The sequence below is a fragment of the Gobius niger genome (genome assembly GCF_951799975.1).
Source record: "Gobius niger genome assembly, chromosome: 1".
NCBI classification, from domain to species: domain Eukaryota; kingdom Metazoa; phylum Chordata; class Actinopteri; order Gobiiformes; family Gobiidae; genus Gobius; species Gobius niger.
This window is the reverse complement of record NC_136852.1, coordinates 62,850,978-62,878,652: the sequence shown is the minus strand read 5'-3', so window position 1 is coordinate 62,878,652 and position 27,675 is coordinate 62,850,978. Positions and strand designations below refer to the sequence as shown.

Below are 27,675 nucleotides of genomic sequence, written 5' to 3'. Positions count from 1 at the left end.
GAGAAGTGGACTTTGAATTGGATCAGGATTCCAATTCTGTGTGAAAAGTCTGTTTCTGTGAAACGGCAACTGTGTTTGGAAGGGCGTGTTCGAGTGTCCATGAGAGGCAGGAGGTTAGACTGGGCAGGGTTTATGTAAAGTGTCAGAGGAAAGTGGTAAAACTATTCTACTGTCACCCAAGTCAAATCAAAGAATCAGGAAAAAACACACCTTTCAGTAACAACTTTTTGCTCAGGAACAGGGCTTGGGGGGAAAAACCAGAGGGTAAACTGATGGAAAAATTCCCACGCCCTGTTAATGAGCAGTTGTAAATGTGTTTCCTGATTCTTACATGTCACAAAGAAAGCTGTGCTTCTATTTTAGCGGAAAAAAAAGTTGGTAATAAACAGAAAGTAGGTTCTCCATAGCTTTATCTCCCATAGCACCACAGTCCGAAACCCGCTGAAATGCACTCTTACAGGCATGACTCACACCAGTACAAACCAAAGGACCTGTACTGTGCTCATCCTTTTTTCATACAGTGACTCACATTTTCCTTCATTTCAATATTTTCATTGTTTGGAAGTATGTGACTGATATGCTGCTATGTAATGTCTGCATTATTCCAGTCTAACAAAATTTGCCAAAAGCTGAACACGCATCATACAGTGTTATTTAAGGGATTTGGTTCATTTCAGTTCAACCTAAACAGACTTAGACTGAACTACTGCAAACTTATCGTCTTAAACTCTGACCGTGTTCCAAATATAGTCCAGACTTCAGGCTTTATTACGTCAGTCTGTCTGCACCCATTGGCTTCAAAGGCCTAATTTGACTTCATTTGGAAGCAACAGCTAAGTTACTTGTGCAGATTACAGCAGAAGTCACTCCGTGGTGCTTTTTGCCACAGGTGTCTGGCATGAGAATGGCCATCAGTGCCAGCCCTATGCTCTGAGGCTTATTCTTGAGGAGACGCAGTCTAAGTGCTCCCAGTGGGACTATTAGCGGCGTCTTTGTAACAAAGCATGCAGAGGAGTTATGAGAGTGTTGCTCCACCTACACCTCCAAGTCTGGACAAAAGTTCAATATCTGAGCCTTTGAGCCTTTTGTAAATTTCATGCACGTGTTATTGGGCATTTACTTTCCATCCAAAAAAGCTGGTTTACACATCAAGTCCTTGTTACTTTAATGCCACATAGGCTACAATGATAATAGGGGCTTCAGTGATCATTACAATTTTTATATCACGATAAGAACAAGAATCAACATTTAAATCCTGCTTGTTCTGTGTGAGAAATGTGTTTATTACCTTTTCAAGTAAATTAAGAACGAGTGCTATTGTGGATATAACAGAAAACCTGTCTCTCAGGTTGTAAATATGTGCTAAACCAGTGATTGACTCATTGATTGAAATGCGTGATTGCAGCTCATGCCAGCTGAAATTGCTATGAGCTGACAGATGAGTTGGCTGCATCTGAGAAATGTTGGATGCTGATTGCAGAAAACAATAGCAACAGGTGTTGTTGTTCACCTATAGTCTAAAATCACTCCTACAGACTCTTCGACGAGTACAAGCGCCTTTTAAGCGAGGAGTGCCTTGTTTTACATATGTGTTATAGACATTTACATTCTAACAGGAGCCTGGAGTAATCAGCAGTGTAGTGTTCATCATAGTTCTACAGTGTCAGTTCTAAAAGAAACGTTTTTTTTATGTTCGAGAATGTTCACGTTCTAGGTCACATCCTCTGCCCATTTCCAATAAAGAGGAAAAATGTCAAACTAGAGAAATCTAGATTCAATATTTTTGCAAAAATCTTAACGGTTTTGCTGGAAGGGGTAATCTAACCAGCCACATGCACTTTAATCTAAATATAGCTAAGTTACAGCACTTTAGTTTCTAGCCCATGCACTTACAACATTTGTTAGTACGAGGCACAAAGTATGACACAAAACCTTGAGGGAAGAGCTACTAAAAATGCAGTCGCTGTCAGGTCATTGTTCTTAATGAATATTCATGGTCCGTTGGCTCCGGGTCTTTTGCCGGTCACCTGCGCCGCACAGCCGGGACCAGGGACTTGAGTTGGGAGGTGATGTGTGCGTGTGGTGCTGTCTATTAATACTGCCACCGTGATGGCAACCCTCCAGTTCTGTGGCACCACCCCCACAAGCGTGCTGTGTACCAGTTTCACCTTGGCACAGAGCGGTCCCACGTCTGTCTCAGCCCCCAGTCATGACACTTTACCCTCTAACAACGTCTCAAAGTCTCTGACACACTCACACACCGCATCTTCACCGTTTGTTTTGGTGGGGAAGAGAAAACAACTTTGATTTAAGCTGAGCTGAAAAGAATGGCAGTGATGGGGTCTGTGGCTCTTCAGTGGGAGCGTTTGGGAATCTTCGGGATCCATTAGTTTCAAAGAGCAGCTCGAAAGACATCATGGTTCATTTTATATATATTTTTTAAGAAACCTGCTTGGTATCTCATTACCTGAGTGAGAACTAATCCCTGAGAGGCTTGTTTTTTTATTAAAGCCATCCAAACTTTCAGTGGGACTTGTTTTTGCTCTTTGAATTTTGCATCAAATAAAACTTTACGCCACCATTAAAGAAAAGATGGGAAGCTATGCCAGTTCAATTCTAATGGAAAACCATCCACTCGGGTTGCCAGCTGCTGTGCTGTTTCTGAAAACTTAATTCAAAACAGAAAGAAAAAGCAAATGAGATATGTTTGAGCCATTGGCCGTACCATCTTGTTATTTTATTGTTTATTTCTTTGGAAAAACGCTATGAAGACTTCTACATTATTATGTGTCTAAAAGACTAGATTCCAGCATGAACGTTGCATCACTAAAAGACGGGTTATTTTGGAACGATTCTAGTCCTGTACTTCTGTTTATTGTTTATCCTCCCCCCCATCTGCCTAAAGACACCAATTCTTGGCCAGTCACCGGCGAAGCTCCACTATTTGTACTTGTATGCACTCTTCAGGCCAGGTTTGATCCAATACTGTGCTAGTAGGAAGCCAGAAAGATCCCACAACCTCCACGGAGACCACCTGTACTTGCTCTAGGCAGAGGTGCTACTAACCACACCACCCACTTCAAAAATCCTTTGCAAAAAACACTGAATGTTGTAGTTATAGGTAGAGATTGCATTTTATTTATTTTTTGTATCTAACACACTTCACTTTCAGTATTTTTTATTAATTTATTTTGACCATAAACGTATCTACTTCTACCTGAGCAAAGATGTTTTAAAGTATTTTGAATTTTACCTTGCCCACTTGGTTGCACTTCAGTCCCCTTACCTTGTTTTTGAGCAAGGACACTGTCTAGCATTCTGCATTTTATTGTCAGATGGAAAAGTAAAGGATTGACAAGAGGTCACGAGGGTGAGAGCAGTGAGTGACGTTCAGTAAATAGCCAGCCCTGAACTGGGAATACAAATGAAAGCAGAAGTCACTTGCCCTCTAAACTCCTCTACTATGTACCAACAATATCATTGATGAACTGGCCTACACAGACACAGCACATTTAGGTTTGGGACTAGACTGAAGGGGAATCGTTTGGAATGGTTACAGTGTATTGTGGCGCAAGTTTGAAAGAGTTTGGCACATTTATCTTTACCCAGGAGGTAAAGTAGTTCCCATGGACCTGCCGTGCCACACCTGAAAGCTGACACTCCACAAATTGAAGCTGCACTTGCACTAATTAGGACTTTATTGGGAACAGGTGCTTGTATTTTACTACATCCTGGGTGTAGCCTTAGGATCTGGCAACCCAAAGTGTGAGGCTCAGTCTGCTTTCTGATTGGATAATCAAGAACCATAACCAATAATGCACAGAAACAACTTTTACATACTGTAAAATGTTATTCCAATTGTAAATATATATATATATATATATATATGTATGTAGTTCTCATTAAAGCAGTACTAAGTTTACTACAATAAATCCTTTTCGTAGTCCCTCTGGGGTAGTACAAGTGTTGATGGGATGCTTGGGGGGTCTTTTATCTCCCCCTGGTGTCTCTGGCCAGAAAACCACAATTGCAACTTTCCCTGCACCGGGTCGGAAGCCCCAATTCAGACTAATGAAATCACGAAGAAGAAGCTAACAGGCTAACGGGCAAAGCTAACTGCTGGCTAGCACCACTTAAACAATTTTTACAGCCAAGCTTGAGTGAAAAAAATTATCTCCATTGTGTAATTGGATGTGCAATATCTCTCTCTCCCTTTGTCTTTTCTGTTAGCGTAGTATTTACTGTTACGGACAATTATTTAGAAATTTAGTAAATAAACGCAACATGCTACAACACCTGCAGTGGCGCTTGTGGCCACTAGGGGCATGACTTACTTAGTACTGCTTTAAAATTACCTTTTAGGCTAGAAACACGCCCACTTGCTCATTTGTTTGTATTTTAGGCAAGATATTTATTATTATTATTATTATTATAGCTATTTTCATGCTTTACATTTTGTTGATGACATTCGATGATACTGATTTATAACGCTTCGAATTCGAATCTAAAAACTCCAACAAACAATGCACTTCCCATGTCCACTTTTCACAGTGCTGGTGCCAAAACCGCTGTATATAAACTCACCAAAACGATTATTGGGAAAACAAAAGAGACCTAACATTTGCATAATCATGAGGGCCGAGTGGCATTCACGATGCTGCACACATGACTCTAGCATCGCCATTGTTTCTTGGCAACACTTTGTAGAGCAAAAATACCACAGAAGCAACTCTGAATGCGAACATTAGCGAACATTAGTGAACATTAGTGACATAACAAGAAGCTAAAACCCGATTCATAAAATGCCTCAAAACCTAATGCATTCCATGAAGTTCATTTGGGGTTTTTTGGAATTTGCTATTATCACAGCAGTCTGAACTCTTTTCTCAGTCTATAATCCTGACTTATTCTCATGTATTAATAGTATCTTCTCTCCGACAGCTTGTGCAAAGGCAGGACGCTCTATTCGGTCGTGCGGGATGCTAAGGTCATGCTGGATGTTAACAAAACCCGACAGATTGCACAAGAAATGGTGAAGGTGAGACAACTCAGTTCTGAATCTTGACATTCGCTGTACAATTGTTCTAGTATCTCCCTATCTTTGACACTTCGCTGTGCCTCTCTCAGGGAATGGGCTACCTCCATGCAAAAGGAATCCTCCACAAAGACATGAAGTCCAAGAATGTGTTTTATGACAACGGAAAAGTGGTCATTACTGATTTCGGACTCTTCACCATATCAGGAGTTCTGCAGGCTGGCAGGTAATTATGCTCAGCACACGTCGGAGCCATCCTAATGAAAAACATTTGAAAATAATTACTCTTTCGGCTCTCATTTGTACTGTCTCATAGCAACAGATGCCGCCGAGCTATTTTAAAGTAACGCAGCCCTTTACAGGCATGTTTCAGTTCTCACTGTTTTTTTGAAATGTGGAGCGTGTACTCTTAGGTTGGCTGTTGTCAAGAGGTTTTCACTGTTACAGGAAAGCACAATTACAATTACAGTTCCTGCTAAGCCTGTAGTGAAGACTTTTACCAAACGTGTTCCGCATTACTGTGATTACCGTATTAGCTTTCCAATTCATATTTTCTGTCTTCTCTCAAATGGTGATGCTCATGGAAAAGACTCTTGATCACAAATCATATCTTTCGCAACAGCAAAACAAGTTAGAACATTTTTCAAATTGCTGAAGTTACCGAGAGTCTCCCCTTCAAGTCCCTGTCTCTGCTTCCTCATCAGAAGACGTGACGGTCTATAAAGTTGCTTTGCGTCCGTCACGCAACTTTATTTTAATTGATCAATTTATTTAATTTTAACATCCACCACACCGAGGTCAGCAATGTGCCCAGTGTATGTGTTACAGCCTGCGAACTTACGAGGCCAGATTAGCCTACATTAACCCAGTATTGCTCTATCCAAGTGACACTATATAGATTTTTTTTTTTAACCAAAATCACAGCGTAATGTCAGCATAGTATAGTATATTTGACTTTTATGTTTAAGTGTGGAAAGTTAATTGTTAGTGTACCGACTAGATATCAGATAAGAATCCCGTACTTTTGTTTTGTTTTGATGAAACATGGCTTTGGACATGACATATACTACTTGGCAACGTTTTTCAAGGTAACCTCTTGTTGAAGTGCTTTCAGCTGTTCTTTTTGTAAATACCCAAAAGTCAAAAATCCATGGAAGCTACAAAAATGTCAGTGCGCGGGTGGAATGAAAGAGGAACAAAAGTATTTAGCAAAGAATGAGTTATCAGGGTCAAAGACGGGAAAGAAATCCAAGTGGTCTTTCCTGAATAAAGCGCAGGCAATCACACAGTTGTGTAAAGTGGCTCTAACCCTTCTATCAAATGTAATGGAGAGTGTATTATGTTCAAATTACCATGTCATGCCTGAGCACACCAGTAATCACTGTATCTGCTCAAGACTCAAATCAGGCCTGGGCGAAAAGCGTCCTTCATCAGAGCCAATCTCCTGATAGTGTTTACACTTAGGCCTGATCTATTGTAAACAGTATTTATTTGTATTAAGTAGGACTGTTTACTGCAGCAAATTAGTGTCTGATTAAAGCAAACAATTGAACAATACCTTTAATAAGGTATTATTTTAAGCATGTTCTCCTTTATCAGAGTGTAAACAATTACCTGTTATTATACTTTTCTACATAATTATATGAAATTCATACATTATTTGACATCTATGTAGTGTAAAATTATTTAAACTTCTCTACTACCTCCGCCCCTTTGATTACCATCATGTGCTCGCTGCAGCCGGAGAGAGGACAAACTGCGCATCCCGAGCGGCTGGCTTTGTCACCTGGCTCCAGAAATCATCCAGCAGCTTTCGCCCGACACCGAGGAGGATAAACTCCCCTTCTCCAAACAGTCCGACGTCTTCGCTTTTGGGTGAGTTTGACGTGGGAATGTTTGTCCAGACAGTCTCCTCTCGCTGTGTTTACTGCACCACTACTTTCTAGCCGCCTTGTCCACATCCGGAAAGCCCTGACTTCCACCTGTTTACAGTTGTCCAAATGGCCTCATTTTCTCTTTAAAAAGTTACAAAGGCAACTTTTCTGTTCTGTGGCACCAAGAACACCAACGCCAAGAAGTCATAATTAAAATGCTGTTTTAATCAGATCTGAATGGTACAATGACTTCAATTACTTGTATGGAAATGCAGATGGGCAACTGACAATCATACAAATTATATATGATGCTTTGTTTTTACACTGAAAAGAGGCACGTGAATTAGCAGGTCCATTAATGATTTCTTGCATCATTTAGAGATGATTGATTTCTCAGGAGACTATTCAAAGTAGTCGATAATTAAATAAGTTGGCATTTAAATGCTAATCACTCACTTAACGTCGGATATTAGAGGCAGCTCAGAACTACAACAGTAGACATTCATCTTTCTGTTGGGACGTGGTCAGATTTTGACCTTCAAGCCCCATCTGTTTCAGAAACAATTAGGCCTCTGCTCGTTGGCATAAATCCATATTAAACTTACTAACGGGTCCCTGGTGATGATGGATCATTGAGATGCTGAGAGGGGAAGGAAATGTTTCATCATTGCACCAAACAAGCTAATTGGTGTAAATACAGAGCATGCTGATGAGTGACTGTTTGGCCCATAGGAAAGCTACAGGAGGCACAGGTGATCAAGCCCAAAGTGATAAATATGATTGGATGATTGCAGGAAGAGGATCTGTAAATCTGCAAATGGTGAAGAAGCGTTCAGCTATTTGATTAAAAGGGGAGCGAGAATGGAGGAGAGAGATTTGACGTTGAAGTGGGGCCCATGATTGAACACATGGTAAGCTCCATCTCGAGGGCTTCAAGACATCTGCTGTCTGGTATATGGCACCATCGCGCTGTTTACCAGGCAAAACTCAGCTGTAAAGTCTGAGATTGGTTTTAGGTTTGAGCCTGAAGCAACAGCTGTTTTCCTTTGAGTGAGCAGAAGAGGTAGTCAGCCGTCATCAGCGGACAATATAGTGGAAAAGACTCAGGAGAAAGAAAGAAGGAGCACCTGTGACCTGCGCTCTGAAGTCACACAGGCGGTGTCTGCCCAAATAACTCCCAGTGCACCATTTCACTAAGGCTTCAATAGGATAGTGGTAGGATAACTTTATTTCAATATTTATATGTCACTGAAATATTGTGTACACCATCATCCTTGACATACATTTATGTAACAAACATACAAAACAAGATGTCCCAAAATCCACTCTAAACCATGACCTGAGGCGATGAAAAAAGTCCCTGATTCAGTGCTGGGGGTGGACCCTGCTCTGTTGACTCCTAACACAATTGCATTTTCAGATGGTCGTCCATATGGAGCATTCGTCAGTGTCTCACTCTGAGGGGAAGAGTGCCTTGGCGCAGTGTCCAGCTGCTCTGTTAGCCCTTGTGTCTAGAGGTGACCCCCATGGCTCCTTTACATATTCATTAACTGTCATTTCACCTACTATGGCTAAGGAGCTATTTTTAAACAGCTCAAGTGTGCCCAGTCAAAGATGCTCTAAAAACAGTTTTCTTTCTGTATAAGCAGGTTGCTTTATGTTAATTAAAGTTCACAGCACTGAGTGGATCAGCACAACTTCAGGATCAAGAGTGTGTCGCTGTTGATCTTTCACTCTTCAGCCGCTGGACTTGTATGAGCATTCAAAGCGGTAACTGTTTAATGAACCTTTGATTGACCACAAAACTCTTGTTTCCTCAGCACTATTTGGTATGAGTTACATGCACGTGAGTGGCCTTACAAAAGTCAGCCGGCTGAGGTGATCATTTGGCAGATTGGCACTGGAGTGAAGCCCAACCTCGCCCAGACAGGCATGGGAAAGGAGATATTGGTAAGAACATTGTCTCTTTTGACATTGGAAAGACTTTTACATAGATGACTTCATCCATTATTTTCTGAAGTAAACAATCAGTGATTAGAGGAGAAACCCCCCAGCCCGTCTTCGGTCTAATGAGCATGTTTAAAAATCAATTACCCATCTTGAGTCATTTTGGAAAAGCTTCTTGTCAGTCTTTAGCGTAATCATTATTTTCTGTATTTTGTAGCAGATAAGTACCATCATTGTCATCGTCATCATCTTTGGCATTATTTTCCTCCATGACGCTCAGTTGTTCAGGAGTTTTCTATCACAGGAGAAGGGTTGTCCAAAGTCATCATCTGCTAGCCTAATTCTAAACACCGGTGTAGCTGATACCCACACAACAACAGGAGTCAAGAATAGTTTTAGAGTTAACAAGGCGGTGCCAATAGATACCTTAGGGAACACCCACAAATGGCCTCAGTCGAGGGGGAAAAATAAGACAAAAAAGAACTCTTTCACCTATGATTACTCCACCAAATAACAGAGAATGCTGATCAGAATGCTAACAGGAGCTTCATGGCTGACGTGCTGCTCTGTAAAACATTCATAATGACCTGATTTTGAATTGACTTTATGTGTTTGTGCTATATATGCTTATAGTCTGCCAATGTCTTTAAAGAGTGTAAAAATAAAGATTTCCATGACTGACTTCCTTCCCCCTCGCCACGCCCCCTAGTTGCAGTCTGTATCTATGAGAAGTTTTAGCCCCTCCCTTAATCTGCATAATTGAGCCAGCCTACTACTAGTACCTAAGCAATCCTTCTCTGTGAATCTTAATATACAATAATATAGTCCAGTCATTTTGTAAAAGCAAATTCCGCATTAAACCATAATCAATAATTCCTATCCTTCTCGTATACCAGGACATCCTGCTGCTCTGCTGGGCGTACGAGCCGGAGGAGAGGCCCAGCTTCTCCAAACTGGTGGATTTATTGGAAAAGTTGCCAAAACGGAACCGACGCCTTTCGCATCCGGGGCACTTCTGGAAGTCAGCTGAGTATGTCAAATGAGTTTACGACATAAAACTGCAAAACAGTCAACAACAAGTACATATAAAAAGAGGTCATAACTAAGTCTCCTCCTGTTAACCACCTCCACTTTAAATAATGCACTGAATCGAAAGGCCAGCCCGTGACGAAAACTGCCCGACTGTGGTATTTGGGTGTTGACGTGTGTGACAAAGGGACTGTCCGGCTTCTCAAACCAGATGGGACTCATATCTTTATTTTCTTTTTCTTTTTTTTTTGCTTTGAACCATGCTGTAATTCCCTTTTCTTACTTTTTTTTTTTGTGTTTTGCTGTACTGACCTGTTCCCTTCATGGAGTTTTAATTTCCTGCATTTCTTTCCTGGATGTATCTTCTTTGTTATTTGTTGACGAATCTGTTTCAAGAACAACTGTCTATTCCATGTTTTTTTTTTCTTTTGCTCCGAATGAATGTAACTGTTTTACATAAGACACTGTATATATTTTCCATAGCATTGTCGTGCCATTTCCATGGTCCATTCTGTCAATTACCTCATGTGTGGATGTTTGCACATTGTTTGAAAAGCTTTATTTATCATAGTATGTCTTTGTTTTACATTGTACCATATGAATGTGAAGAAGCCAGCCTCCCTGCACGCGTTGGTTTTCAATTATGGACTTTGACCCCATGATAAGCTCTGACTTTCTAACTCTCTGTGAAGCATTTAAACTGTGATGTTGTTTAGAAGAAGAGCTGCTGGTCCCTTGCTCCACGCTGCTCTTTTAAAACCGCTGACACTTGGAATGTATCCCGCCCAATTGTCGCAGAACCAATTACCTTTCAGAAATCACTGAGCCCTGAAATATACCTAAATTATTAAACTTCATATAGCTAACCATATATAGCCAGTGCGGGCTTTGATATATTTAGCTGTAATTTCACACATTACCATTTTGAGTCTCCAGTAACAAAAATGATAGGTTGGCTTATTAGAAAATGTGATATTGTGAGTGAAATAGGTTCTGACTGCCTAAGGGAGAAATTACTTGAATCTTTGGTGTGTAGATAATGACTTTTTAAAATATCCAGCATAGTATTAGTGTGACTGTTAGTGAAAGGAAGGCCTTATGGTCATATTTAATCTAAAGAAAGCCGGTACCTGAAACCTAAGCACACTTGAATTAATGTCCATAACTTTTTAGTGATGCCACTCAAAGCAGTGTTGGAGGCAGTGTAACTTTGCGGCTTCAACTGTTGCACACTGTCATTGTGTCCTTGGGCATGTGTATGAGTGTAGTTAGTGAGTGAGCGACTGAAGCTGGTTTAAGGGGCCGATTGTGCAGATTGGCAGCCACCCTTCCATTACTCTACCCTGGGGCAGCTGTGGCTACATTAGTAGCTTACCACCACTATGTGTGGAGGTTGAATGAGTAATGACAACAGTGTAGCACTTTGGGAAGCTTGTCAAGCTTTTAAAGTGCAATACAAATATATAATCATGCTTTTTGATCCTAGTATATGCTCACATGATATTTTACGACTTATTTCTCTATTGTGTAACAATAAGCCACATTGTAATTACTGGAGGAGGAAGTATGTGTGTACACAGGACACAAAGACAGTATGTGAAACTCTTTGAATGAAGTAAGTATACAATGATTTAAAATATAAGTGTTCCAATTAAAAAACACACACTTTAACACTGCTTCACTGGCTCACAATAAAACATGTTAAAATAAACAAAATAATACTAACAGTTGATGTGCACATTGAAATGACCCCTTCTGTGCATGTCTCTATGTTCATACTGACATCACAAGAATATATCAGGATGCCGAAGAGCACTCCAGGCCATTTTATGTATCTCCTTCTGATTTCCATCTTAATACATCCTTAATATGTTTTAGAGAACCCGGCTCATATCCACGTAGATTGAGGCTTTAGCTTCACTCAGCTGTATACTGCTTCTGATCCTTTCCAGCCACACATATCAGATACTGACAATCCAATCATAGTGAATAGCCATTTCCACCATGCCATCTTCACAATGTGGGGAAATGCATACAAAACAATCTGCTGCTGTTTTGGGGAGTCTATGTTTTTTGGGGGGGGGTTGCTTGGATTCAAATGCTGTAAGTGGATCATTTATATTTATACTGTTTTGAACTTATGTGCATGAGATGGACTATTAAAAACACACCAATTGAGGAAAAAACTGCTACACTTTCTGCAGTTTGGTCTCAAAACCTAACTACACTGTAAATGGCTTTGCAAACTTCAACAGCTTTGCTTGGGAGAATGATTAATGATTGTTTCGGTATTATGTATAGGCTAAACTTGTAATGACAAATAAGCGTTAAGTTAAGCGTTAGAACAGTGACGTGAGCTGGACAACATTCAAAGATCTAGCGTAGTGCCAAGTGTAATGAAGAGATTGTAGACTTTTTGCATTTTGTCGTGAAATATTATTGCTTGTGGTTTTCTTTTCAGTGTGCTTCATTGTGTTGTGTTTATGTTGATTTTGGTTTGAATTAATTTATATCCTTTCCGTTTCCTTTGATGGCACTGATGCTGTGCTTCTTTGTTCCTGTATTGTAGATGGTAGCTTCAAAGCTTGTATTTAATGATGCCTTATGGTCCATGGCTATGTGACGAGTATAGATTTTGATCTCAAGCTCTTTATTTGCACTCATTCTTTACAACGTGTTTGACAATAATGATAATAAAAAAAGATCTTTTCAGTTTGGACGTTTTCTGTTCATTTATGTCATCTTTATTATTGTAGCATTTCCTTTGTGCATTTTACTTTGGTTGGAAATGTTATGTCTTAGAACTTTTGGCCTTCAGTGTGTGCTTTATATGGCTGTTTCTTCAAGGTAGGTTTTTTTTTTTCCTTTTGCAATATTAAGTTTTATCCTTGACTACAAGAATTTAGCGCGCCTGATAAAATCCAAGAACTAAGGCTATTTTTTTTCTTTTAAATGGCAAAAGTCTACTGTGAAAGCTCAGTAAGAAAGAAAGAATCAGTGATGCTATTATTAGCAATAATCATGACACATATATATCAGGATGAATGTAGGGATGGGCGGATCAATATAGATTATTGTATTATTATTATTAAAATTATTATATATCAATATCATATTATTACAAGAAAAAATGTATTTCCTTATGGGGATTAATAAATTGTACCTTAACCTTAACGTGGTATCGCAAACAAAATGAAAATCACTGGTGTATCGCCCATAAGTGAGTGCGAGTGCGAGTCTATTGTTGAGACCATTAAAAGCGACACATAATTTACTTTAGCGTGTTAAAAATCAAATCAAAATGATATGATCTGAATGTTATGTCAATGCCATAGCAGTAGTTCTGCACACACCTCACCCGGCAGCTAAAGAATTTACAGTGACAGCTGCTGTCAACAACAACCCCAAGGCATCAGTTGGACTTGATAAACCAGGTAATAAACTATGTTGGCATCAATCAGTGAAACATCAAGAGGATTTTTGATTATATGGTTAGTTACTCAGTCAGCATTTGTATGGGCTAAGAGAGCTGTCAACTGAACTAAAATTGCATGTTAAACATTGTCCAATTTTCTATAGATATGCAAAAAATACACAAGATTCAATAAAATGTATAAAAACTCAAAATAAACAAAGTGCTCAGGAAGTTTATGTCAAATTGTTTTGTGCTCTTGAAGACACTCTTGTATTCAAATGTACATTTACTTAAAAGCCACTGTTTTTGATGGGCTACAAATTAAATATAACAGATCTTGGTAACACTTAACAAGGCATTATTAAACATTAGTAACGGCCATGAATAATATGCTTGTAAAGATATTAATAAGATGCTGATTAGTTATTAATATGCTTATTCATCCTAATCCTAACCTTTGCCCTAACCCGTAACTCAAGGCAGATTACTAATACTTATTAATGGCTTATTTTACTTAATGAGCACCCCTAATATAAAGCGATACCCAGATCTTTCATATTTAATCGGAAGTAAATTGACAGTTCTCTTACACCTTATATCAGTTTTTCGAGTCACGTGATGATCTCAGATGGGGCAAACAGGACACTAAAACCACAGTATTTTAGTTCATAAATTACAACTTTAAATATAAAATGTAACTAAAAGGTAATTGGCGGGGGTACTTGGAATTGTTTCTAATTAAAAAAAACATGGTTTTCATTGGAAAAAAATATTTATATTATGGTTTGTAGTAATGATTTAATTTAAGTGGTTTAGCATTATTTGGACACATAACATTGCCTTTTTATTAATAAAAAGTAGATTTAATTGGTCACTTTCTAAATATTTCATAACACTCTTTAGCTAGGTAAGGTCAGGTACACTTTATACCAGGTATACTTTATATCTTACTCCATAGGGAAATTTGTCCTGTGCATTTGACCCATCCATCGATACCGCTGGGGCAGCCCGTAAGGAGCAGTGGGCGACAGCAGTGCCGCGCCCGGGGACCCATCTCCACATGTAGGCTCAGGCTGATGGTCAGAATCACCTGGCTGGAGGATTCCTCTATACATGGAGCCCAAATGAAAGGTCCTAGGGATCAGCAATACAAAAAATGTTAGGAACCACTGGCCGACAGGACCAATAATGCACTCCCCATAGTCTTCAAGAAACAGAATAATAGCATGTACTGTATTTATTACTAGCATAACCTTTATCTCCAGCTTAATATTAACATTCTCATGAATAAATGAAAAGCTGCAATGAGCATTACACTGACAGGCCGAAACCGCATTGGGCAACTTGTCAGGAACAATAAGCGATCCCAGTATAATGCTTAGGAACTTGGTCATGACCCATGATAGCTGGAAGATGACCCTATTTTGCATGTTTAGAGATTTATTGTTTTCCCATGCACTTCAATTGCAGCAGGAAAAATGCCTCATCTGACCATTAAAAATGATGTAAAACTAGCAGCAGTGAGCTCACTCAGACCGTTTGACCTGTGACTCACAGGTTGAGCAGAGGGAGCCCGGTTATTGAGGGCAGAGCGAGAGAAAGGTGGACAGATAAATGAGTAGATAGATAAGAGCTTGATCCGTCTGCACTTCAAGGTTTTCTTCTTTTTTTTTCCTCTTTCAGCCAGCGAGGTGTAAAAGTCCACATCACCCAATCTGAACCAGCCCAATGACCAACAGAGCAGAAATGTCGAATAACCAACCTGTCAGGCTTCACTGCTTTCTTGTTAAGTGTACTTGCAGGCACAAGGTCCACACTTAAACAGAACTACACCTCATCAGGAACTGACTTTTGCTCACCCACACTAAAGTAAACACCACAGGTGTCCAAACCTTTTCCACCTGCCGCACAATGAAACATACAGTACATGAAACAAAGGGACTCATTGTCTTTGCAGTTAATATTTTCATAGGTGCATTTTTGTGTGCCTCTGATAGTAATTCAGGTTTAAGCCTTAATGTTAGGCCTCTCACACCAAAATGTTTGTAGCACTGGTTATGGTAATATAGGCATTTTAAATGTGCAATAAAAAACAACCTATGGCGATTATAAATGCTGCACGTGTAGTCATAGCAGCTCAGGACTAACCCCCCCCATTTGATTGACACAGTTTCCAATGACAATAAAAGCACTTTACTTTGACATTTTTTCTTTGATACATTGTAATATTGCTAACATTTTTCATCCAAATCCAAATGCAAACCATTTGCCATTTGTGAGCACAATCTTTTGCCAAGAGTCCAATTTACAGTACTTTTCCAGCTTCAGCATGATCATGCTCAAGCAAGCAGCAAAAACAAACACACGACCTAACATGTGTCTATCAGAATAAGGAACCTGTCACCCTGGCTTAGTCAAACTGTACTAACTTTAACATTAAGAGCCCAAGAGCCACATGGTTTGAACTGTAGTGGCCAAAAATAATCGTTACATAATATGTAAGGATGGTGGATGTGACCCGGCTCTACCCTCCAGCAGCCCGAAGCTGGCCCATCTGCCACTTCACGCACAGCACACTGTGGCTAACACTCACTCACATCTATTGTACTTGCCCTCAGTGTTCATTGAGTATACAGCTGTATAATTTTGCATTATCTTGACATAGTCATTGCATCCATTGGGATTTCTTTGTTCTGTGCATTTCATTGGCCAAATAAAGCTGCAAGCCTCTGTATTAGTGTCTGGTTATGGTCCGACAACAAGCAACGCATTTTGAAACCCGCTTCTTTGGCAGAAGAAAAACAATTTTAAGAAATCCAATTGTCTCCAAAAGATCAAAATAATTAATCCAAACAGAAAGTTACTCAAGCTTGCTTTCGATCCTTAGGAAGCAAGTCCAACTTTCCCCAACCACAGTTTAATTTGTGGTGCAGGCCAGAGCACTTGGAGTGGTCCATGCCATTACAGCCTCCTCGCTGTTCCAAATGGTTTCATTCTCCACCCTCTTGATAACTCCTCTCCTCCATTTGGATAATTCACAAAGGATGCACCTGCTTAGCCTCAGCGGACCGCATCTCACAGCACATTGGCCGAAAGCTAAAGCTCCAGCTCAAAGTCAGGAGAATGAAAAATGTCCACACAATGAGTGCGGTTGGGTTCCATGTCTTGCTTGTGTCAACTGTAGCCTGTCTCCTGCCTTTTTTGTGTGTGCGATAACATCCAGTGGTTAACGTTGTCTCTGTTCTCCCCACTCTCTTTCCCTCCCTCTCTCTCTCCATTCTCTGCTATAGGCTGTAACGAAGCACCAGTGAAGCTCCTCGCGTCCCATCTGCTCCATCCACCTTCTATTTCTCCTGTCCTGCTCTGCTTCCCACCCCCCCACCCCCCACCCTCCCCTTGCACACCCTACAATCTACAAAAACGACCCGGCTGGACCCTTTAGCGCTTTAGGATTCGTACATTTTTTTAAAGACAAAAACTTGCTGCAGACGCTCTAACAAAGAGGCCTTTCTTCTTCTCCGCTCTATGCCTGAGGCCCTCCTCCTCTCCTCCCCAAATACAATGCTTACAGCGCCATTCATACCATGCTGCAACTTACCTTCAGCTGCAATATATGCTTTCACCCCCCCCAAAACCTGTGCATTTTGCTACTCTGCGTTTTGTTTTAGCGCAGACCCTGGAAACCTGTTTCAGCATCAGCAAAAAAAAGAAAATGTTTTAACAAAATTGCACAATGTTTATTTGAATGGAAATGTGTTACGAGGCGATGGTTTGAGGAAGTGTGTTTGAAGACCTCTCAGGGTGTGTTCATACTTGGTCCTCTTTGGAGTCTGCATTAGCTGATTGCTGATGTACACCTTGGAACGGAGAGAAGCGGCTTTGCGACTTTCCAGGAAACTCCCCAGAGTTCCCTCCAAGCGGGCTTAACACAGGAAGTGTGAACACATCCCTAAGCCTCTCTGCGGAACATGCAGCTTTCGTACATTTCTAGTTTGGTATTTTTGTGGCTAACCATTGATGTTGGTTCACTCAAACAACAGTGCTATGTTAGGGCTATTTCATTAAAGTTATTTGATTTATTTTGAAAAACAATGTTTGTTCCACATGGAAGCTAAACTAACATTACTGTTTCAGCCAAATGAGAGAAAGCACTGGACCTTTATTGTGTTTGCTTTGTTTCATTCATGTGACTCTACATGACTCTGACATGTACGGTAGAAGCAGGATGATTAGATCAGGCCCTGTTACCTTTTAAAGGTTCTTATCGGTGGTTTACCATCAGCATCATAAATTCAAAATCCAGTTGTAAAGCTTTGATGGCTTCAGAGAGATTGTAAAGCTGGTACCATTAACAGAAGAAGAAGAAGATTGCACAATGTTCGAGGCTGTGCTCACTATATATAAAACATTGTTGTTGGGTGCACATAATGGTTTGTTTAAAAAAAAAAGTCCCACCACATCTTTTTTTTTTTTTTACTTTTTCCCCCTAAATGTTTTTACACTGCCTGACAAAAAAAAAGTCGCCCCACACGCTCTATTATTTGGTTGGACCTCCTTTAACACGCGTGTTAAAAGATACAGTGTTGAAATTATTTTTTCACCAAGATCTTGCGGTGATGATGGGAGAGTGTGACCACTGTGCAAAGCCTTCTCCAGCACATCCCAAGGATTCTCAGTGGGGTTAAGATCTGGACTCTGTGTTGGCCATTCCATCTGTGAAAATGATGACTCATGCTCCCTGAACCACTCTTTAACAATGGCCGGATTATCCGCATGCCTGTGCCAACAGGGAAGGAATCTGTTTGCTGGAATAACCTGGTCATTCCGGTTGTTCAGGTCATCAGGTGATCTCATTCTTTGGACACAATGGGCCCGGTCTTGTGTTGCGAAACGCAGGTCATAACATTTTGAGAGCGGACTTTGACATCTTGCCACTCCACACTTAGCAAATTTAAGTGGGAAGTATGTGGGCGTTGTGTGTACAAGAGCCGATTTCCTCCAATCAGACTCCGCAGCCGGGAAGGGGTGAGGGAGAGGGGTTGTGGGGGGTGAACATGTGCATTTGTTTTGTTCACATTTACAACCAAGCCAGTGCCAATCCGCGCCACAGTGAGACATGACATGAATGTTTAGTTCACGGTTAATAAAGTTTCTAGTTTGACCTGTAAGAGCCTGCAATGCTTAAGGAAGAACACAAGGCAGCACGATGTAAACGAGTAAATGAATGTCAGCAGTGCTCCCATCAAAGCAGTCACCTCCTCTTGCGACGCCCTCTCGCAAGTGGCGAAGGCGAATAGCGCATCGCTCCGCCACTCGAAAAATCTCAATTCGCTAGAACAAGATCTGGCCCACAGTGTTGTTGAACCTAGACCTGGGCTGAACAATTGCAGCAACTCCAGTTCAATCCACGTGGCGACCTTTTGTTTCTCAGGCAGTTTTTTCTCACTTTTAATTCAACAGTCACACTGTAATTAAATAAATTGAATGTGGTTTTCTAATGGTCCATGTGACAAGGTTAAAAGTACTTTTTTTTTTCTTCAGAGAAATAAATCATGACATAGTCCTAAAGCATGTGTGAACATGCAACACCTACTGGTAATACTAGATTGCAAAGTTCTAGTCTAAAAGTTTCGACCTTATCTGACGTGCTAGGAGTCCGTTTTATGTATTTATTTGTTTATATTTTGCCAGAAAAGTGTTGTAAATTGAAGAAAAGTTATACAGTGCTATCATTTGTTTATAGTGTATGAGTTAAAGCACCACTCCCAGCATGGGTTTGTCCATCACACGTCCCTCTTTGTTTTTGCCCATGATGGTGCCTCGGTTGGACTCACTGTGGTGCACATCTGCTGGCCCCGTGCTGACGGAGCACTGCATCTGCACACTTCCAAGGTCAAGTGCCTTGTTTAAGGGCACCCCTCCCCCATCTCAATATTATTTGTCACACAAGTTCTTTTTTTCCCTGTGTATGTAAGCACACCGGCTGTTTGTAAAGTTTGTATGGAAAGTGCTGTTTTCCTTCTTTCTAACTTTCCTCCACTTCTAGACGTCTCCCGGGTGAAATAAAGCAGAGAGGGACCCTACGCAGGTGGACACAATCACACGTTCCCCCCAAAATGATCGCTCTTAATTGATTCTATTACATGGTCTGCTAACTTAGAAATCAACACGCAGCTTTTGTCCCGACTGATAAATGAAGCCCTGGGCGGCAAGGGAGGAAGAGCTAAATGAATGTTGAAAGCCACCCAAGAGCTGACGACCGCCTTTTTATAGAGCCCAATCAAAGGCGACTGTACTTTTTCTATAGCAAATTAGCTCCCCATAGACTCTTCCCCTATATATTAGCAATAAAAGCCACAGTGGGTAAACAGTATACATTAAACGTCCACGTTAACTACTTTTGTTTTGAACCTTCCTGTTCTCATCTTCTCTGTGCTATAGTGTCTAATGATCACTGAAGCAATTAAGACAATTAGAGAGAAGCGCACTTTGACTTTCAGAGCTCAGGTCACATGTGATGTTGTCCATTGCCTGTTGGAAGAGTGCGCAGGTAGAAATGCAAATAAAGAGTGGACAGTAGAAGAACAGAATGGCTTGTAAAAATCCGGACTGCTAATGGATGTATTTAAAAAAAGATCCTTTTTATGTTGCCTGCAAATAACACACAGTGGGAAGAAAAAGTAAGTACACTGTGTGGAATTTCTTCTGCCTAAATTTGACATAAAATGTGGTCTGATCTTTTTAAAAATTACAAGAATGGTTAAACATTGTCTGCTTGAACTAATACCACCCAAACATTTATATTTTATAACATCTTTGTTGGCCATGTAAACATTCAAAGGACATGGAGGAATAAGTAAGTACACGGAGGAATAAGTAAGTACACCGCCTGAATATCACTAAACTGCAGCAGTTTTGTTAAGGGGAATGGTCCAAGATTCATCCTGATCGTTGTGAACGTCTAAACTGCAACTGCAGAAAAGCAGTTATTGCTGCAAAAAAATGATCAGCTTGCTATACGGAGTTTAAAAATGTTACAATTATGTATTTTCCTCCCCCTACATGTTCCAGTCATGTCCTAATGTGTAGAATGAGCCCAGACCTTTAAAATCCTGCACTGTCACTCAAAAAGGTGTTAATTCGGGTCCGAAGTGCCATCATGCATGAGTTTAATATAGAAGCTGCAGTTACACGTTTGACCTGAGGTGGCAGCAGTGAGTATAAAATGGCTAACTTGCATCTAGCCCCTTTAATACAGGGGCTATTATTCATTTATTCACAGGCTTTTCTGCAAAATATCTTAGTAAACTTATGAATTAATTTTTCTATTGATGATATCGCGTTGTCCAGGCCCTGGGGCAACAAAACAGCCTCACAAAATGATTTTCCCTGCACCATACTTCACAGTGGGGATAGTGTTTTGAAGTTGGTATGCTTTTGTGTTGTGTGTTCCACTCAAACAATTCAACTTTGGTTTGCAAAAGAGCACTTTGATGCTCCACAGCACTACTGGCAAAATATTCAGTGGACTGATTAAATAAAAGTTGAACAGTTTGGGAGGAACACACAACGCCATGTGTGGAGGACAAATGGAAGAGCACACCAACATCAAAACCCTCTCCTCATTGTGAAGTCTGGAGCAGGAGCATCATGGTGTGAGGCTGTTTTGTTGCCTCAGGGCTTGGACAACGTGCTATCATCAATAGAAAAATTAATTCATAAGTTTATCAAGATATTATGCAGAAAAACCTGAGGCTGAAGTGAACCCCTGTATTAAATAGCTAAATATTTAATAGATTTGACGTTCATAATAATCAGGATGAATCTTGGACCATACCTCTTTACAAAACTGCTGCAGTTCAGTGAGATTCAGGCGGTGTACTTACTTCTTCCACACCCTCCTGTGAATGTTTACATTTTGTGGCCAATAAAAACATGATCAAATGTAAATGTTTGGGTGGTATTAGTTTAAGCAGACATTGCTTACTCATTCTTGTGATTTTAATAAAGATCAGACCACATTTTATGACCAATTTAGGCAGAAATGTGAGAAATTCCAAACAGGGCAGAAGTGAACATGTTTTCGGCGTCGATTTTGTTGCGTTTGTTTTCATCTTTTGCGTCTTATTCAGCCGTAGACTTCTCCCCTCCACCCCATTCTCATCCTGCAGCCCTTACTGTATAGATAATTTACATTTTGTACCTCAGAAAAAGCGCAGAACTAAAGAACATTCACTAAAATTGCGATAATTGCGACTTACTGACTTGTTAAGAGTAATGTGTAAATCCTTTCCCTAATACATAGTCAGGTGCATTTCAGTGCCAGAGCAATTCCAGTCTCAAATTGTGTGTCCACCAACAACTTGCATGGGCCTCGACTCTTTATTAGGAGGGAAAAATCCTGTGCGAGAAGTAGCTTTATGTAATCCTTTGTACAGCTGGCCACGGTCATTTTTGGCATAAGTTGGTCCAAAAAAAAAAAGAAAAAACACAGCATCTGCTTTTGGAGCTATTTTAAACAGTCTGTGGCCCAACAATAATTGTAAAAGTTTGGAAGCACTATTCAAATTGATTCATGACCCTATTATGATTTTTCCAATTGTTTTCTTCCAAGACTCGAGACGTATAGGGCCCCTTTAAGACAGACGAGTATAATACACCGCTTTGCACGCCGTGTTTAGCTCCACCTAAATAAACAGCTTTGCATCGTTTCAGTGACAAACCTCGTTCTCGTTCGAAAACATCCGAGACATTTTGGATAATGGCGGTTGCCGAGAATACAGGCGTGTGGGCAGAGCGCGAACTCCTGTTAGGTCCCTATTCTCTGCCTCTCCTCTTAACCTTCCTACATGCACTCGTACAATGGGAGCCTGTTGAGATCAAACACAGTGGCACGACATCAAATAGAAAGGGGAAAAAAAAAACATCACTTGCTGAGAGGGAGCGAGGCAGTTTTAAACTACCCAATGGTGGTATCGATATCAGGTGAGCATAGGTTGATGTGTTTTTTTTTCATCGAGGTGGAGGATGGTCAGAATTATTTTGAACGGTCAAAAAAAGCTGATTTTATAGTCTTTCTTTATGGGCTTATCCACATGAAACAAAAACTGGCATAAAGTTTAAAGTCTTCACTGTCTGCAACTAAGGGGATTTTTGAGCAATGACTCTCTATTGTTTTGATGCCAGGACATTAAGGCACAGAATTATTATGGCAAATGTAATGTGCATCCAATCCAATCTGGAACAAACAAACAAAAAGGGGAACAGAAGATACAAGGCACTCTTCCAGCAACAGAATTCTCTCTTTACATTATCTCTAACAAAAAAAACCTTCCTTTCTTTGTTGTTCTTTGTTATTCCCACACGTAGCGGCCTACAAACAGCCTTCTCCGGAAAGATTATCCAAGATTCTGACTTAAAGAAGAACTAAGCAACTTGTTTACCTTAATAAATCCTTTTCGTAGTCCCTCTGGGGGTAATACATGTGGTAATGGGATGATTGGAGGGTCTTTCTTCTCCCCCTGGTGTCTCTGGCCAGAAAACCACAGTTACAACTTCCCTGCATCTGGGTCAGAGGCGCAATACACACTAATAGAATCACGAAGAAGAAGCTAACAGGCTAACGGGCAAAGCTAACTGCGGGTTAGCGCCACTTTAGCAGTATTTACAGCCAAGTTTAAGTGAAATAAATTATCTCCATTGTGTAATTGGATGTACAACATTCATCTCTCCCTTTGTCTTTTCTGTCAGCGTAGTATTTACTCTCACAAACAATTAATGAGTAAAAAAACACAACATGCTACGGCACCTGCTGTGTCGCTTATGGCCTCTAGAGGCATGAGTTGCTTAGTTCTGCTTTAAATCTGAATGCATCCCAGTTGGAAAGATACATCATTGTCCCTTTGCCATCCAAAGCACAGAACTATGATGATGGAAATGTTTTATCATGCTTTCACTCTTGAAACCCATGTAACGGCGTGCGTGGCCACCTCCTTCCGTCACAAACCAAGATCAGAATCAACCCTATGCGAATGGTTGGGTACAATTAGCACAGCGCTGCTCAAGCTTAAAAAAACCCCATTGATAATGCAAAGCAGTTGGAATAGTGACTGTTACACCAGGGAGCACACGGGAAGGACTTCTCACTGTGGCACACTTTTACTTTTTCTTTTTCCCCTTCCCTGATTGTTTCCTTGTTTCCTTCACGGGTCAAAAGGCAGACTGATGCTATCTGTTAGTCAAATAAAAGATAGGGGAGTTCAGGATGGTCGGGTGGGAGACAGGCCTGATGCTGCATTCAAATGGATTCTGACAGACAGTATATGACAACCAGCTGATACACAGTGCTGGTAATTCTGGTCAATGCGGCGATGGATAGAAAGACGAGAAGACTAAATTAGATTGTTTGTCATGTCAAATCTTGTGACGAAATGCCATCTATTTATACACACAAATTCATTTCTAAACTTAAGCCTGACTGATTGTAATGAAATGAATTGGAATGCATTTATAAAGGCATAATATATTCTGCAAACAGCAAAAGGGGTCTTAATGAAGAAAACAAGTCACATGTAGGTATTTTTGTACAATTGTGCAGCTCTAGTCCAGATGTACGACTAACAACTGTTTGAAAAATGTTATGAATGAAATGTAATGTGCAATGTGTCCAGATTGTCTTTTTGCTTTGTAACACTGATCGTTTTTTTTTTTTTTTTTGCACCGCTTCTTCATGTCAAATCGGAAGTATATTTTTGGATGTCCCGGGCTTTTATCTTTGTAAACTTTTTATTTCCATCATGTCTCCGAAGGCATCGCCGCAGTCACGGTCCATAATGCTCGTTCTCTCCAGGTCGCCGACTTTGATTTAAATTCACATCCCCGCACGAAGTCATCTCCTCCAACGCTTCCAGACCTCATGCGAGCACACACATCCGCGGAAAAGCTAGCCATCCATCACTTGAGCTTGTAAAACATCAGCTTCATTTGTATAACTTGTACAGGACAAAGTTTCTAAAGACGTTTTTTCTACCCTTCCAGAAATGATTTAGTTTCTGCTGTTGAAAAGAAACAAAACGAGAAAAAAAACTAAACAAAAGAGAACTGAATGTCGCTGACTTCGACTCTGCAGGCCTTGTTATAAAGTTTGTGTTTTTTGTGCTACCTTTGGGTTTGTTCTGTTGTCCAGAGGAGAGAAATTTATTGTCAATAAAAATCAAGTAAATAATGTGATGTCTTGGGTCATCTCTGTCTCGAATTGCTCTGTCAAAGTTAAAGGCCCTGTTATGGTTCAAACCCATTCCTAACTTTCTTTTATTAAACATTGTTAACATTAAGTCATTCACAGTATATATGGATTTTTGGGGTTCGATACCGATACTGATATGAAGGGGTTGCCATGGCCGATAGCCGATATATAGGCTAATATTCTATGTAATTTCATTTGAGTATTTAATCTCTCATATAGCCTATAGTTAACCACGTATTATTATAGTAAAGGTTTCAATAGAAATATATACATATGTGTCATCCATAATCTTGTGTATGATGGTTCTAAATCTGTCAGTGTTGAACTGTGACAGCAGAGGGCGCTGTATGAGGGGCATAGGGATGATTTATTCAGGACATTCATGTTTACTTAAAAAAAACAAAAAAACAACAACAACAAAAAAATGGCCAGGTTGGCTGTTTCTGTACCAAATGATATGGCTGATCCAAAATCTTAAAGGAACAGGCCACAGTTTTCCATACTGAGACATGTTCTTACTTTAGCTTAGATGAGTTGATGCGTACCTGTCTGGTCTTTGTGCGTGCACTCAGTCACGCAAAACGACCAGAAGATGTTGTTAGCATTTGGCTTCTCCCAGCATATTCCTATGGCTCCAAACGGGGGTGAAGTTGGAAGCGACCACTCTGTTCCACGGCCACGCACAAAGACCAGACAGGTACAGTACGTATCAACTCGCCTAAGCTCAGGTAAGAACATATCTCAGTATGGAAAAATGGTGGTCTGTTCCTTTAACAGTCCAATACTTGACTGTAGTTAGTGTGTCAGCTGGAGCGCCCTTTGCGTCATAAACCTCTCAGCATTTATCATGTAATGTTCTCTAATGTCCTACCCTAACATATGTCATGAGATCTGGGTAACATAAAGGACAAGATCACGAATACAGTTTAAGTTTAAGTTTAATGGTTTTGTATAGCCCAATATCACAACAGAAGTTGCCTCACAGGGCTGCACCAAACATTAAGGCAATAAAACAGAGCAATAAATATGACCATTTAAAGTTCAGGTGAATCCAGGCAAATATAATGTCCAATCGGCATTGGCAGCAGGTAGCGACGAGCGGCGTGGGTGTCCCCTGTCCTTAGACTCTCCAGCACGGCAAGGAAAAACTCAAAAACCCGGCAGGAGAAAAGAGAAACCTTAATAATAATAATAATAATAATACCTTTAATTTGTAAAGCACTTTACATGGGAATCTCAAAGTGCTAGTTGCTAGAAACCTTGGGGAGAACCACAGAAGGAGAGATCCACTCCCATGGACAGACAGGCTATAGACCCAGGGCCGAAGGATCCCTCAGCAGACGGGCCAAGATTGCAGACCGTCCAGTCCTCAGATTCCAGAATGCAGGGTTCCTCCGTTCAGCCGGGTTCCTCCGTTCGATCTAGACTGGCACTCCCGAGGGGGAGTGGGACAGGTATACACATGGACACAACCTCGTGCAGGTCCTATCGGGAGGAAGCCCCCAGGAAGACCCAGGACACGCTGGAGGGCACATGTCCTTGAGCTGGCCTGGTGCCGCCTCAGGATCCCCCAAGACCAGCTGGAGGAAGTGTGTGCGTGTGGATATAGAGAAGTCTGGGCCTCTCTGCTCCGACTGCTGCCTCTGCGACCCGGTCCCAGATAAAGCTGAGGAAAATGGATGGATGGATATCTAATGTTGACAAAAATCTGTCTGCAACACTTTTTATGATGATAAGAGTTTTGGTTCAGTAGCTACTCACTCATCGGTTCCTCCTAGCATGGACACACTCAATTACCCCTCAACAAACAATGTAATTTAATTTGATAGTCTGTAAGATTGCAAAGTGAGGAGAGAATGAGAGTGAAATTTGAAACTAAACAATGAAGTCCCTCAGCTCCGGATTGGACCTGACATGATATTTTGTCTCATTGGTCAAAGTGATAGCCCATAGATTCTGATTAGTTGCGAAAATAAGCGAAGGGAGGGACGTTATAAAAAAAAACACTTTCAAATTTCAGGCCAAGGCGCTCAATTATACGCAATCTATTACATTTGTAAAACATTTAAACTTACGTGCTATCACTTTAAATCTTAAAAAAGAAAAGAGGAATGGTCGTCTGTATCAGCAAACAAGATATACAAAGTACTTTATATTGATGATGACCGCACTGCCACATGAGCCACTGTCGCTCCAGCTTTGCTACGAGTTTAAATTTCATGATGTATTTTACATAGCATATCTATCTAACAGGGAGCGTTGCCATACCAAAGCTTGTCTTTTGGTAAATTGCCCTGCAAAGAAACTGAAGAATAGTCAGTCGAAAAAAGCATCTATTTCACATCACTCAGCACTTAGAAACTGACCTGATGAGAGATAATCAAGGAGCATTCTTTAGTTGAAGTGAACATTTACTGTCCTTCCATTGAAATAAACTGAAATAAACTGCACATGAGAACAGTGTGTACCAGATGTAGCCACTCAGACTTTTAAAAGGTACTTTTAGGGTATGATTAAGGTAGTACTGATACAAAAAATGAAGAAATACAATTTTAGTTCAAAGAGATTTTTTTAATAGAATTTATAGAATAATTTTGTATTATATTGAGTGGCTCTAGATCTGGGTAAGGCAAATAACACCTGCTAAAGAATTAACATTTCCTTTAACATTTCCCACAATAGGACCCTCAGACCCCCTGCTCAATCTATATGATAAACAACACTAGCATTTGTACAAAGCAATGCTTTCAAAGAATATGATCAACCCACAACCATGCAGACTTGCCAACCTTCCTCAAGATCAGATGTCTCCAACCATGGGAGACAAGTCGAGCCCCCCAGTCCAAAAACCAAGGCCCTCATAAATTATCAAAGCATAAAAACAAATATATGGTTGGACAACAGAATGAACTAATGTCTATCTGTGAACTCATTGGACTCGACGTAAATTAAAATGTTTTTATTTACAAAAATAAATCAAAATCATGGCAAATAAACATACAGTAACTTAAAGTGGAACATGCCCCACCTCTTTACGTTATCTGTACGAACCTGTGTCCTATATTTTATTTTTAAAGGAACAGGCCACCGTTTTTCCACATGTTCTTACCTGAGCTTAGACGAGTTGATG

The 27,675-nt window shown here is 40.4% G+C and overlaps 2 protein-coding genes across 3 annotated transcripts in view; one reads left to right on the top strand and one right to left on the bottom strand.

Annotated features, from left to right (window-relative positions):
- ksr2 (kinase suppressor of ras 2) overlaps positions 1-18,030 on the top strand; it is a 79,383-nt gene extending 61,353 nt beyond the window's left edge. Inside the window, exons 17-22 of one of the 2 annotated variants that reach the window (XM_079572251.1) lie at positions 4,942-5,038; positions 5,128-5,261; positions 6,776-6,910; positions 8,730-8,859; positions 9,753-9,886; positions 16,591-18,030. In XM_079572251.1, coding sequence (XP_079428377.1) covers positions 4,942-5,038; positions 5,128-5,261; positions 6,776-6,910; positions 8,730-8,859; positions 9,753-9,886; positions 16,591-16,597 — 637 coding nt within the window. In that variant the 3' untranslated portion in view covers positions 16,598-18,030. Of the gene's footprint in view, positions 1-4,941; positions 5,039-5,127; positions 5,262-6,775; positions 6,911-8,729; positions 8,860-9,752; positions 11,327-16,590 lie in introns of those variants that run through there. The other variant, XM_079572250.1, reaches the window with a different exon arrangement.
- Positions 1-27,675, bottom strand: part of pebp1 (phosphatidylethanolamine binding protein 1) — a 136,991-nt gene that overhangs the window by 77,978 nt on the left and 31,338 nt on the right. The gene's annotated exons all lie outside the window — the stretch shown is intronic.